Source organism: Microtus pennsylvanicus, chromosome 15 (genome assembly GCF_037038515.1).
Source record: "Microtus pennsylvanicus isolate mMicPen1 chromosome 15, mMicPen1.hap1, whole genome shotgun sequence".
NCBI lineage: Eukaryota > Metazoa > Chordata > Mammalia > Rodentia > Cricetidae > Microtus > Microtus pennsylvanicus.
In genome coordinates, this window is record NC_134593.1 from 29,662,344 (window position 1) to 29,674,842 (window position 12,499).

The following is a 12,499-nucleotide window of genomic DNA, read 5'->3' on the forward strand; positions in this document are numbered from 1 at the left end:
TTTTCAGTCTGTTCTGTTTAATTCTGTGGCTTTTATATTTCAGGTCTCAGCCTAGCCTTGGTCATAGACTCCAAATAAAACCAGGGGTGCATTTGAGAACCACAATGCTCATCTCTCCCCAGTCTCTGTGTGCTGCAGTAAGCTAAAGGTTTTCTCGGTGTCCTCTTCAAATCCGGGAGCTGGCACGTGCTTGGCAAGCACTCTAACACTGACCGCCCGCACGTTCCTCTTCAGGGCTCCATGCTGAAGCCCTTCTTGGTCACACTGTCATTTAAAGTAAGTATTTCTGCCCAGTCCCCTATCACCCATCCATCACACCAAAACACAGATACAAACAAATTTGAAAAGGTTAAGTAAAATCAGCTTTTAAAACCCAGTAAAAAGATGATCCACTTAAGCCTCAAGAAATGGGAAGATTCTGAAACAGAAGTAAAAAAAAAAACCACAGAAAACCAATGCTTTCCCAAAACACTGAAGCCCACGGGCCCAAGGACAACTTCCTCCTTGTCTCACTCAAGTGAGAGTGTCACATTTGTCCAAGCCAACTCTGGGAAGCCTGAACCTGGATTTTGAAAAAATTCCAAGCAACATCAGTCAACAGCTAGAAGAGACCCTTGCAAAATCTCATTTGCAGACATTTGCAGAGAAAACCTACACTTCATCTAGAATGTTCCTAGTTCCGCTGAGTCCTTCCCATGTATTCTGACTGAATTTACTGAAGATCAGTCACAAGAGCAAAGGTGTGTGCGTGTGCACGCATGCATCTGTCAGGAGCTGAAAGCTCCAGAAGAGCAGCTCTGGCTGGACTCTTAGGAAGTCAGGATAGCTGCACTCACAACCCTGGGACAAGTGGGTTCAAGGGCATGACTGTGCCTTACGCTGGCTTAACTACATGTCTTTCACACATGTATACAACTGCACTCTCTGAAACACTATGCTGCACAGGGCTTTCTATAGCCTTCCCCAGCTGCCAAAATAAAGTAACACTCTTATTTAGATGTCTGCAATGACTTCATTCGTATCACTCCTGGCACCAGAAATAGGATGACCCTGTAGGCGTGACCTCCAGGTATAACTAATGATCACACTGCCTTGAGGGGCTAGTTTTTCTGTCTTTACTTATTTGGTAGGAGGATTGCTGAGAACTGGACTTGGATTTTACATGCTGAGAACATGCTTTATCGCTGACCTGTCCCCCAGGCCCTAGAAGCTCCCGATGCCATGCTCTGCACAGGAGCAGGACTGCTGACACCACTTTGCTCTACAAAGGCAGCAAGGCAGCCTGTAGCTGGACTTAGAAACCTGCTTCCTTGACATCAGAGTTTGGTTTTGTTGTGGGCTTTGGGGGATGAGGGTTTATTTTTGATTTTTGAGACAGGGTCCCACTCTGTAACCTTGGCTAGCCTGGAACTCACCATGTAGCCCAAGTTGGCCTTGAACTAATGATCCTTCTGCTTCAGTCTATCAAGTACTGGGAGAACAGACATGCACCACCATACTCTACTGTAGTATCAGGGTTAAAAGAAGAACAGATATCTAATTCTACAAGGATGGAGAAAGAGAAAATGCCAACATAAACCCCACTGCCGTTTCTGTTGATGCTGTGAGAGGGAGCTGAGTTGGAGTCCAGTTGCTCCTTGTAGCTAGTGTCCATGCTGCCACTTACAGGAAGAACAGGTTCTCACACAGCTGGATGGCTGGTTCATGATGTAAAATCTGTCCCGACAGGAAAGCTAGCTTGTGGGCATACTTGCAAGGAGCTGGTACTCGGATAGTACCAGGCCAATTCCAGTACATGTGGCAGAGTTTGAAAGTCAACCTAAAGTTAGGATGAAAATGTGTTCTTTAACACTGTTGCCTTCACCTAGGAGCGGGCAGGGGGCTCACTCTCTAGGGGATACAACACACAGCACACCAACAACAAACTGGGGGATTCTGGGAAACCTAATGCCATTTTCAGGAATTGGTTTTATATTGGTTTATCTGGTTTGGTTTGGGGGTACAGGCTCTCAACTATCTAGTCTAGGCTGGCTAGTCCAGGTTGTCCTTTAGTTGCCAGTGAACTTCTTGCCTCAGCCTCTCAAGTGCTGGAATTACCTATCTTTCCATCTAGCTGTCTGGTGAGCTTTTTGAGACAAGGTCTTGTTAGATAGTTGGGACTGGCCTGTAACTAATTATGTCCTTCAGGCTGGTGATTCTAGGTGATTTTCTGGCTTCAGCCTCCTGGGTGACAGAAGTATAAGCTTGTGTTACCACATGCAGCTGGGGAAGTCTGCTAAAATATAAATGCCAGTAGCATGTAGTGTGCCCTGTAATCTCTGCTACTTAGAAGGCGGAGTTAGGAGCATAACTTGAGTTGAAGAGTTTGAGACCAACATGGGCAACTTAGAAGACCATTTTTCTAAAATAAATTAAGTAAATACCAACACTTTATAATACAGGTGTAAGGGCTGCAGGCACCCACATTTCCTTAAAGCTCTTCAAGTGATTTTAACATAAATCACTCCTCAAAAAGCTAACTAATATTATGAAGATCTGGGAGAGTCAAGGGGTGAAATACTGGTAGCTGGCTCAGTTGGTAAAGTGCTTACGGTACAAACTATGAGGACCAGAACTCAGCTCTCAGCAACCACATGGTGTGTGTTTGTGATCACAACACCGGAGACAGAGACCTTGTCTAACTGGAGTGCTAGATCCCAGTGAAAGATACTGTCTCAAAAATCAAGGTAGACAGCTGCTTAGAACAGATACTTGACAGTGACCTCAGCCTCTAGACCCATGCATGCCCACGTACAACACACACACACACACACAAAAGGAATAAGTTATCTTGAGGTACAGTGATTAATGATTTAGCTGTTAGTCAGGGTAAACAGTGAGAACAAGTATATTTCTGACGGGCTCACCTCTGCATGTGATCAGGGCTCAGATTTGCAGTGTTCAGGACACAGATGTAGTGTGTAGGTATGCCACAACCCTGCCGCACATGATGGGCAAGAAGGTAGAAATCCACCCTAGCAAAGAAAGAGCACCAACTGCTGAGATAACTGACGGCATTTTGAAGATCCCTGTAGCCCTATCATACAGGACTCAGGAAGGAAAAGGACAGTCAATTACATGAAAGGACAATGTATGCGTGTGCACACATGTGTGTATATGTGTGTGTAGGGGGGCTCATGGATATAATGTCAGCCCTGGAGGATGAGAAGGAAGTCAGCCATGTGTTGAGATCAGCCTGGGAAAGGAGTATGTGTGTGTGTCTATGTATCTGTTGGGAGGGGAGGACCTCATGGATATAACCTCATATAATCTCAGTCCTGGGGAGGATAAGAAGGAGGCCAGTCATCTGTTGAGACCAGCCTGGGAAAGGAGTGTGTGTTGGTGTGTGTGTGCGTCTGTGCATCTGGAGGGGAAAGCTCATGGATATGATCTCATATAATCTTAGTCCTGGGGAGGATGAGAAGGAGGCCAGCCATCTGTTGAGAGAAGCTTAGGCTACATAGAAAATTTAGGGGATGCAGTATGGGCTACATGAGACCCTATCTCAAAAAGAAGAAAGGAAAAAAAAGTTTTTTACTAAGAAGTAAAAGCCTTGCTATTTAAAAAAAAACAAACGGGTTTTAGCTGGGTGCTGGTGGCACATACCTTTAACCCCAGCACTCAAGAGGCAGAAACAAGCGGATCTCTGTGAGTTCGAGCCCAGCATAGTCTACAGAGCAGGTTCCAGGACAGCTAGGACAATACAGAGAAACCCTGTCTCAAAAAAAAATTTTTTTTTGTGGGAGGTGGTGGCGCACGCCTTTAATCCCAGCACTCAGGAAGCAGAGGCAGGCAGATCTCTGAGTTCCAGGCCAGCCTGGTCTACAGAGTGAGTTCCAGGCCAGCCTGGTCTACAGAGTGAGTTCCAGGACAACTAGGGCTGTTTCACATTACACAGAGAAACCCTGTCTTGAAAAAAAAAAATTTTTTTTAGGGCTCTGAACACAGCTTTGTGATGGAGTGCTTGTCTAGCATTCATGAGGCACAAGGTTTAACCTCCAGTAATAAAATGAGTATGTGCACGTGTATTTGTGTGTGTGCACGCATATGTGTGTTTGTGGTTGACGCCACCACTGAGCTCAGTCAAAGCTTGCTTTCTTCAGCACTCGAAAGTGAGGATTCCATTCCATGACTCTCCAGGAATATTTGAACCAGGTTAACTTCTCCAGCTTATTCCTCCTCGACTGAGGACCCCCACTTTGTCTACTTACCACTCACAGCTGGTTATGGTATGATCGACCACAGTCCCAGGGGAGGGCGTCACAAAGTGATCGGAGGCAGCAAGGTAGAGATTGGTGCTGATTTTCTTCTGCACCACGAACACCACCATCTTGGGGTGGTAGTTCTCAAAGGCTTCAAAGCACTTCTGCAGCTGCGGAATCTCGTAGTTGGCAACCGTCTTCAGCTGCCCGTCGGACACTCCATCTCGGTACACCACGATCTTCTCTGGGAGACAGTGGTTCACCTGAAATGACACCTGGAGGAGGTGACTTTTGGCTCAAGGATCACAGTGAAAAGCTCACACCCATTGTGCAGGCTGGAGACTTGGCAGCTGAGCCCACACCCATTGTGCAGGCTGCAGACTTGGTAGCTGGGCCCTATAGCAAGTTAGCCCAAAGCACATGACTGCCAACCATGCCAAAAGTGTCTAACCATTTTCCAGATTTGCTCACAGTAGCAAACTGTCTTGATACAGCTGAGGTGCTAGAAAATGTGAAACAAGACCCGGCCATTGTGAGGCGCGTGCTCACAGCTTGCCCTCAAACAGAGGGGACACCGTTAAAAGGTAATGGCAGGAGGCTGACAAGGTTACACAAGCCAGCAATGGCAGCATTTCATAGGCTGAGACAGGAGGATCACCATGAGTTCCAGGGCACCTGGACCATAGGGTGAAATCTTGTCTCTGGAAAAAAGGAGGGAGGGAAGGAAGGAAGGAGGAAGCAAGGACTCAAATTTTTTACAAAGATAATGGCCAGAATAGGTGAGTCAGTGTTTATCTGACCTGGATTTAATGCTGACAACCTATCTGGAAAAGAACCCGGAAGTGTTAAAGGAAGGTCTAATGCATGACTACACTCAGGTTTTGACATGTAAGTAGCACCCCAAGTTGCTGAGAAGTTGCAGGTCCTTCAGTAATGTCCCATGAGCAGAAAGAATGTCGGACCCACTGACAACACAGTAATGTTAGACCCACTGACAACCAACACAGTAATGTCCCATGAGCTGCAGAATGTCGGACCCACTGATAACCAATACAGCAGCAGACCTGTGGGATCAGCTCTCAGAGTGCATTCAGGTCCATTTTAAGTTAGAAATCCCCTTGAAAGTGATCTGCTCGACTTCAATTCTAACTACAGTTTAATGTAGGTTCTTGTCCCTTAAGAGGTAAGTCTTGAGTAAAGCTTAAATACTCATTACATTCTGTAAGGATGACTCTACAAGAAAATCTTATCTCAGAAAAAAAAAACTTTTCCAAAAATTATCTCACTGAGCATGGTGGCTTATGTTTGCAATCCTAGCTCTCAAACAAGCATGGCAGGAAGACGGCTGTGAATCTGAGGCCAGCCTGGGCTACACAATAAACTACAGGTTAGCATGAGATGTGAGATAAAAGCTGGTCTCGAATTCCTCCCTCCACACAGCTTTTTAAGAGTTTTCATCCAGTGCTTCAAACTGGGTGTGTGATGGTACACGCCTTTAACCCCAGCACTCCAAAGGCAGTGACAGGTGAATCTCTGTTAGTTCAAGACCAAGTTGCCTACATAGTGAGTTCCAGGTCAGCCAGGACTATATAATGAGACTGTTTAAAAAAAATGTTTTTAATCAGTGTTCTCCTTTTCTGAGAAACCTCAACTATTCCAACATTTACAAACATCTTTACAATCACTGGAGCTCCTATCCCTGTTTGAGCTAAGTTTTTTCTGCCTCACATCTCCCCCTCCCCTTCTTCTTTATTGTGACAGGACCTCAGTCCCCTCCTCCCTCCCAGTATCAGACAGTCTTGTACACAGAGTGACTTTAAGGTCTCCAGGTCCTAGGGTGTCTCAGCCCCAGAAGGCCAGCGTTCAGAGATGGATGAGTGTCAGAGCTGTCCATGCTCTGTAGATCTGGGTTTCATGCTGTTCCAAGTCTCTGCCCACTAAATAACAGCAGCAGTCTCTCCAGTCATAACCACAGTGTTTCCAGATGCTGCCCCAGCTGGGAACGGTGACTTTAGCCACCAAGCACACAAAAGGCTCAGCCACACTCAGAAGCCAATGCCCTGTGGTAAAAGAGAAGGTGACTCGGGGAGCAGATGTGGCTTTACACATAAGCAACAGAAAGAAGACATAGGACTTGGGGGCACTGCTGAGTCTGACCCAATGCTTCTTAGCTATGGCTTCAAATACTGTTTCCCGTTGAAAACTCAAGTAAAACGATCACCTTGCCACGTTCTCAAGGTGGAGGCAAAGAAGCTACATGCACATATTTATGTAAACACACTTGTTGGGGAACTGACTCAGTGGGTAAAGGACTTATTGAACAAGCACAATCCCAGGGCCCACATAAAAAGCCAGGTGTGCTGGGTGGTGGTGGCGCACGCCTTTAATCCCAGCACTCGGGAGGCAGAGGCAGGCGGATCTCTGTGAGTTCGAGGCCAGCCTGGTCTACAAGAGCTAGTTCCAGAACAGGCTCCAAAGCTACAGAGAAACCCTGTCTCGAAAAACAAAACAAAACAAGTGACATGCAGCAGCCTTGGGGAGCAGAGACAGGAGGAGAATCCCAGAGACTCACACACCAGCCATGCAGCTCTGGGTTCCATTAGCACCTCTGTCTCAAAAATAATCTACAGAGTGGTGAAGACATACACATACACCACACATGCCAGTATATATTTAACATATGCGCACACACATACATACATATGTGTGTGTGTGTGTGTGTGTGTGTGTGTGTGTGTGTGTGTATATAGAGAGAGAGAGAGAGAGAAGAGAGAGAGAGAGAGAGAGAGAGAGAGAGAGAGAGAGAGAGAGAGAGAGAGAGAGAGAGAGAGAGAGACACTATAGAGGCTGGATATGGTGATAATGTCTATAATTCTAGCATTAACAATGCTGAGGATTGTGAATTTAAGTCCAGTCTGGGTTACACAGCCTAAGATCCTGTTTCAAACTAATGTTTGTTGTCACAGTTCAGATCAAGCCAGGTCAAGAAAACACTTGGAATCACAGAGAAAGAACACAATGAAGGGAGTGGGGTGGGAAAGTGGAAATCTAATTCACCTCAAGTGTTTTTTGCCACCACCTCAGCATTCAGCCTGTGCTAATCTGTTAGTGAGTGCTTGGCACCAGACTATGTCAGTTTCTGATGTGGGATGTCCTTTTGTATATGTGTTGCTCTTATTGGTTAATGAATAAAGTTGTTTTGGCCTATGGCAGGGCAGAATATAGCCAGGCTGGAAGAGATATATAGCGAATGTAGGCAGAGTCAAGGAAATGCCATGTAGCTGCCAAAGGGAAACACTTTGGGACCTTACCAGTAGGCCACAACCTCAGTGATACATAGATTAACAGAAATGAGTTAAGATGTAAGAGTTAGTTAATAAGAAGCCTGAGCTAATAGGTAAAACAATGTTATAATTAATATAGTTTCTGTGTGATTATTTGGTGTGGGAAGTCCTTCTGTATATGTGTTGCTTTCATTGGTTAATGAATAAAGAAACTGCATTGGCCTGTGATGGGGCAGAGTAGAGCTAGGTGGGAGGGGGACTGAACTGAATGCTGGGACAAAGAAGGTGGAGTCAGGAAAAGCCATGTAGCCCTGACAGAGACAGATGCCAGATGGAACCTTACCGATAAGCCACAGCCACGGGCGATACACAGATGAATAGAAATGGGTTAAACTAAGATGTAAGAGATAGCCAATAAGAAGCTAAAGCTAATAGGCCAAGCAGTGATTTAATTAATACAGTTTCTGTGTGATTATTTCAGGGCTGAGTAGCCAGAAACAAACAAGTGACCTCCAACAACAAGTGGCACCCAATGTGTTCGACTATATCCACATAAAACCTGAGAAAGCTTGGGTCTAGGTGGCCAGGAAATAAACAAGCAGCCTCCATTTACAAGTTTCTAGCACAACTAAAAGGCCAGCTGCCCACTGTGGGCTTACACCTAGTCAACAAGGTTAAAATTCTCTGGGCCACCGAGTCTATCCTTACTTCATAAGCTATAAAATGCCAGTTGAGGGAAGTGTCACTATATAAGGGCAATCACAAGCCTAGAAGATAACTGCTAATGTATGCTGTAGAGCCCATCAGTGCTCTGGGTACATGGCACACTAAATGGCCAGTATAGGCCTATGCTTACCCCTCTTGATGCTCCTGGCACTGGGCACAGTGGAAAGGGTCAGTGGATAACATGGTTGCTGAGCTATTTTACACGAGGATCCACTCATTCACAAAACAAATGTGTAATCTCCACTGGATATGTGCCATTGCATTACCTCAGAAAACTGCAAAATTCATTTTCTTTGTCCATTTGAAGACAGGGTCTCATCTAGTGTAGGCTGCTCTCTGGTGTAGGAGGTCCTTCTGTATTTGTATTGATTTCACTGGTTGAATAAAGAAGCTGCCTTGCCCTTTGGATAGGGAAGCCTTAGGTGGGCAGAGCAGACAGAACTGAATGCTGGGAGAAAGAAGGCAGGCAGAGAGAGCTGCCCACCATGAAGCTGCCAGGTCAGACATGCTGAATCTTTCCCAGTAAGCCACGAGCTCATAGTAACATACAGATTATTAGAAATGGGTTGAATCAAGATGTGAGAGTTAGCCAATAAGAGGCTAGAGCTAATAATGGGACAGGCAGCAAATTAATTGATACAATTTCCAAGTAGTTATTTCAGGGGTTAAGCTAGCCGGGCGGCAGGACGTGACCTACTCCTCATTACAACGGAGTGGAGCTCCAATGTGGTAACGAACTCCATGTAAAACCTGAGAGAGCTTAATTCTAGACACACAGAAAAATGTAACAGAGTTCAACACAGCTTTTTGCTGTTTACTGGCGGGGTGCCGCAGAGAGACTTTCCTCACTCAGCAGCCACAGAAAAATAAGTGGTGGTTTTAAAACACCGGCTTTCTGGGCTATGCCGCCATTGCGGCCTCTGACTCTTTTGGGAGATGGAGCATTTGGAGTAAAGTGCTACGATTTGTTTGGTGGCAACTAGACTTGCTGTGTCCTAAAAGGGGGACATTGCATGCTGCAGCTCAGAGGCACAAGCAGCTCCACCATGCTAGTGGTGCAATGTGCATGGCTCGGAGGCACAAGAGCGGCTCCGCCATGTTGGACTGGGCGGGGAAAGCAGGCAGTATCTGTTTTTGACCTAGGAATGTCACAGCTTAGATTCTTAAGTGCTTAGCAATTTAAAACTGCAAAGCAAAAATGCTCCTGGATACTAAAGAATTACAGATTCACAATAGGGCAGATTCAGATATAAAAGACCTCTAAATGGGTCACAGTGTTGGATGGGTGTACGTAGGCTTGGGAGAGAATAGAAAAAGAATATAGAGAATAAAGCCTTAAAATAAAGTTAATGCCTTTTAAAAAAGGGGTAAAGTCTTTAAAGAGACAAGAGTACAGATAGAGATTAAAAGAAATAAAGAAAAATGGAAAATTCACAGAGAGTGTGGATTCTGTATATTATTGTGTTTTCTTTAAATTTTTTGACTGTGAAGGATATGATGCTTTGGAAAAGAAGTTCTTCTTTTGTTTTCACAGAGGATGAGACCCTGTGGATTGTTTCTATCCCAATATGGTATGATAGACCGCGCCATCCTGAAAGGTCACCAGGAACAACTTCAAAAAATTACTTCACTCAACTGATGACTGAGATGAACCTAGCATACAGGTTATACAATGAAAGACCTAATTAACAGCGCCCCCATACAGCAGGAAGAAGTTTGGAGAGAAATAACTGTGCCCATATTCCCATTGTTTATAAAGGTTCTTTTTACATTAAAGGGGGATATGATATAGATATGAATAATTTACATTGATATAACTTTTGCTTCGTTGATATAAATTTAAGGTCAATTTTGTTATATGTATATGTATTTCTGATCTTGATAAAGGTATTATGATTGTGTAGCTCATTTAAAAATGTAATGTATAATTAGAAAATATAGGTTGTTAATGGATAATCATCAATAATACTCAAGCTTGTAGTCATGTTAGATTTTCTAGATATATAGAGATATATTTCGGTTAGATAAGCATTCTTCATATCTTCCAAAGACTACAGAATATGGCATTTAATGTTTTAATAACTTAGGGCTTTTCATGACAATGAGACATGTCTGCTACTGGCAGCACCACTTTACTTCAAGAGGAAGATGGGCATCGGAGAGGCTCCTTATGGAGTTTGCTAGCCATTTGGGCAAGAAACTGCTCTTGCCTGGACTGTTGCATAAACTGGACATGAAGAACCTGCAGAGAGTGGACTGCTGAACTTGCCTAAAGGTGAGATGGTCTTTCGGGGTTCCTGATTCATGAAAGAGTCTGTGAGACATTCTACAGAATACGGAAGAAAGTGACTGAACTGTCTTTGAAATTTCCTGCTTCATGGAAAAGTCTGCTGGATACTATGGGCCGGAAGGCCAAGGATGGATGCCCCAACAGTACAGAAGAACTTTGGGTGACTGTCTATGCAGCGAGATGTCTCTGTCATTTCTAGAGTTTTGGAAGTTGCTTACTTCTTGTTTATTTAGGTAATTTTATATCCTTCTAGAGTGTTTGATGGAGTTGAAGAATAGATAGTTATTGTTTTCCTTTGTTATAAAAAATAAAATAGATATAATGTAACTATAATTCTTGCTTGATAACTGTTTTGTTATATGCAATTTTACTATGTTAAAGTGAAAGCCTTTTTTGTTTGTTTAAATAGGAAAGGGGAAATGGTGTAGGAGGTCCTTCTGTATTTGTGTTGATTTCATTGGTTGAATAAAGAAGCTGCCTTGGCAGCTGGACATGAGTGCCATGAACTGGACATGCCAGGCAGGGGATTCTCAGGATGGGCTCTGCGGGAAACTTCTCTTCTTTCCTGCTAGAGATCAAACCAGGGGAGCACTCTGTCACCGGGCTTCGTCCCCAGCATATCCCAACACGTTTTCATGAGAAATTCTGACATAAATTATGACAGCCTTTTGCAGAGTGACTAATGTGTGCTGTTGCAGCAGCCTGTAGTATCTCTCCAACTCGTAAGGCAGGTATGATGGCCATTTGTAAACATAAAAAAAAAACTGGTCTCACTCAGACTTCAGCAGTTCTCTTTCATTTGAAATGCCTCTATGCTAATATGCATTGAACATAGTAGAGTTTTTGTGTGTATGACAGGGTCTCATGTAGCCCAAGCTGGTTTCAAATTCTGTATGTACCTGAGCATGATTTTCAACTTCTCATCTGCCTACTTCCTTCTCTCAATTGCTGGATCCCAGCTGATGGTTTTAACTTAATACATTTTCTTTCTTCTCTCCTCCCCTCCCTTTTCTTCCTTTCTTCCTTCTTCACTAGTAGGAACTGAACCCAGGTCTACGTGCTAGGGGCGTATTCTACTACTGAGTTAGGTGCCTAGCCTTCCATTTACTTTCTGAAACACAAGCTCACCGACCTGTCCAGCATGGCCTTGAATTCACACAATAACCCAGGCAGACCAGGACTCTCAGTCGTCCTACTGCCTCACCGTCTGAGTGCTGGGATTACAGTCACGCATCACTCTATCTGCTCTCTTATGTCTTCTTAGCACTGAGTAAGCTTTCATTGTCTGGGCGCGCCAGTCATTTATCCATTCACCCACCAAAGAGCACACTGGCTGCTTTCAGGTCTCAGCAAGCGCGAGTAAGCATCCAAGTAGTTTACTGTGGGATCCTAAGTTTTCAACTTGTTTGGGAAAATATTGAAGAGCAGGATTCCGGGATTCTGGGGTAAGGTCATGTTTGGTTCTGTAACGGCAAACTGAGTATTCTGATGGCTCTGGACACCAGCATCTGCTATTCCCGGTATCCGGACTCTGCCATTGCCACGGCTATAGCAGGTTGGTGGTTTGCTGTGTAAGGCTCTAGGGGCACAGCTGACATCTTTCCACATGCTTACTTGACATGTGCTGACATTCCTTCATGGCAGTGCTGGTCTTTTGTCGACTTCAGAGGGAAGTGCAGTGAGACAAGGCTTTTCTACATATGTAGCCAAGCCTTGGCTGGCCTGATATTATGTAGCCAAGGCTGGCCTCAAAGCCAAGCAAAATCCTTTTAGCACAGCACCATGTACTAGAATCCCAGTGTGTACTACCACTTCCTCCACTCCTGGAGAGAAAGACATCCAACTCACAACACAGCCCTCTTGCCTCTGCCTCCAAGTGTAAATTACAGATTGGAGGCATGAACCACCACAGCAGGCCATTTTGCTTTATTTATTTATGTATCTATTTATTTACTTTG

The 12,499-nt window shown here is 44.5% G+C and overlaps 1 protein-coding gene across 2 annotated transcripts in view; it reads right to left on the reverse strand.

Annotated features, from left to right (window-relative positions):
* Positions 1-1,116: 1,116 nt before the first annotated feature.
* Positions 1,117-12,499, reverse strand: part of Piwil2 (piwi like RNA-mediated gene silencing 2) — a 54,084-nt gene continuing 42,701 nt past the window's right edge. Inside the window, exons 20-22 of one of the 2 annotated variants that reach the window (XM_075949384.1) lie at positions 4,251-4,504; positions 2,907-3,014; positions 1,117-1,819 (exon numbers count right to left, since the gene is read on the reverse strand). In XM_075949384.1, coding sequence (XP_075805499.1) covers positions 1,663-1,819; positions 2,907-3,014; positions 4,251-4,504 — 519 coding nt within the window. In that variant the 3' untranslated portion in view covers positions 1,117-1,662. The remainder of the gene's footprint in view (positions 1,820-2,906; positions 3,015-4,250; positions 4,505-12,499) is intronic. The other variant, XM_075949383.1, reaches the window with a different exon arrangement.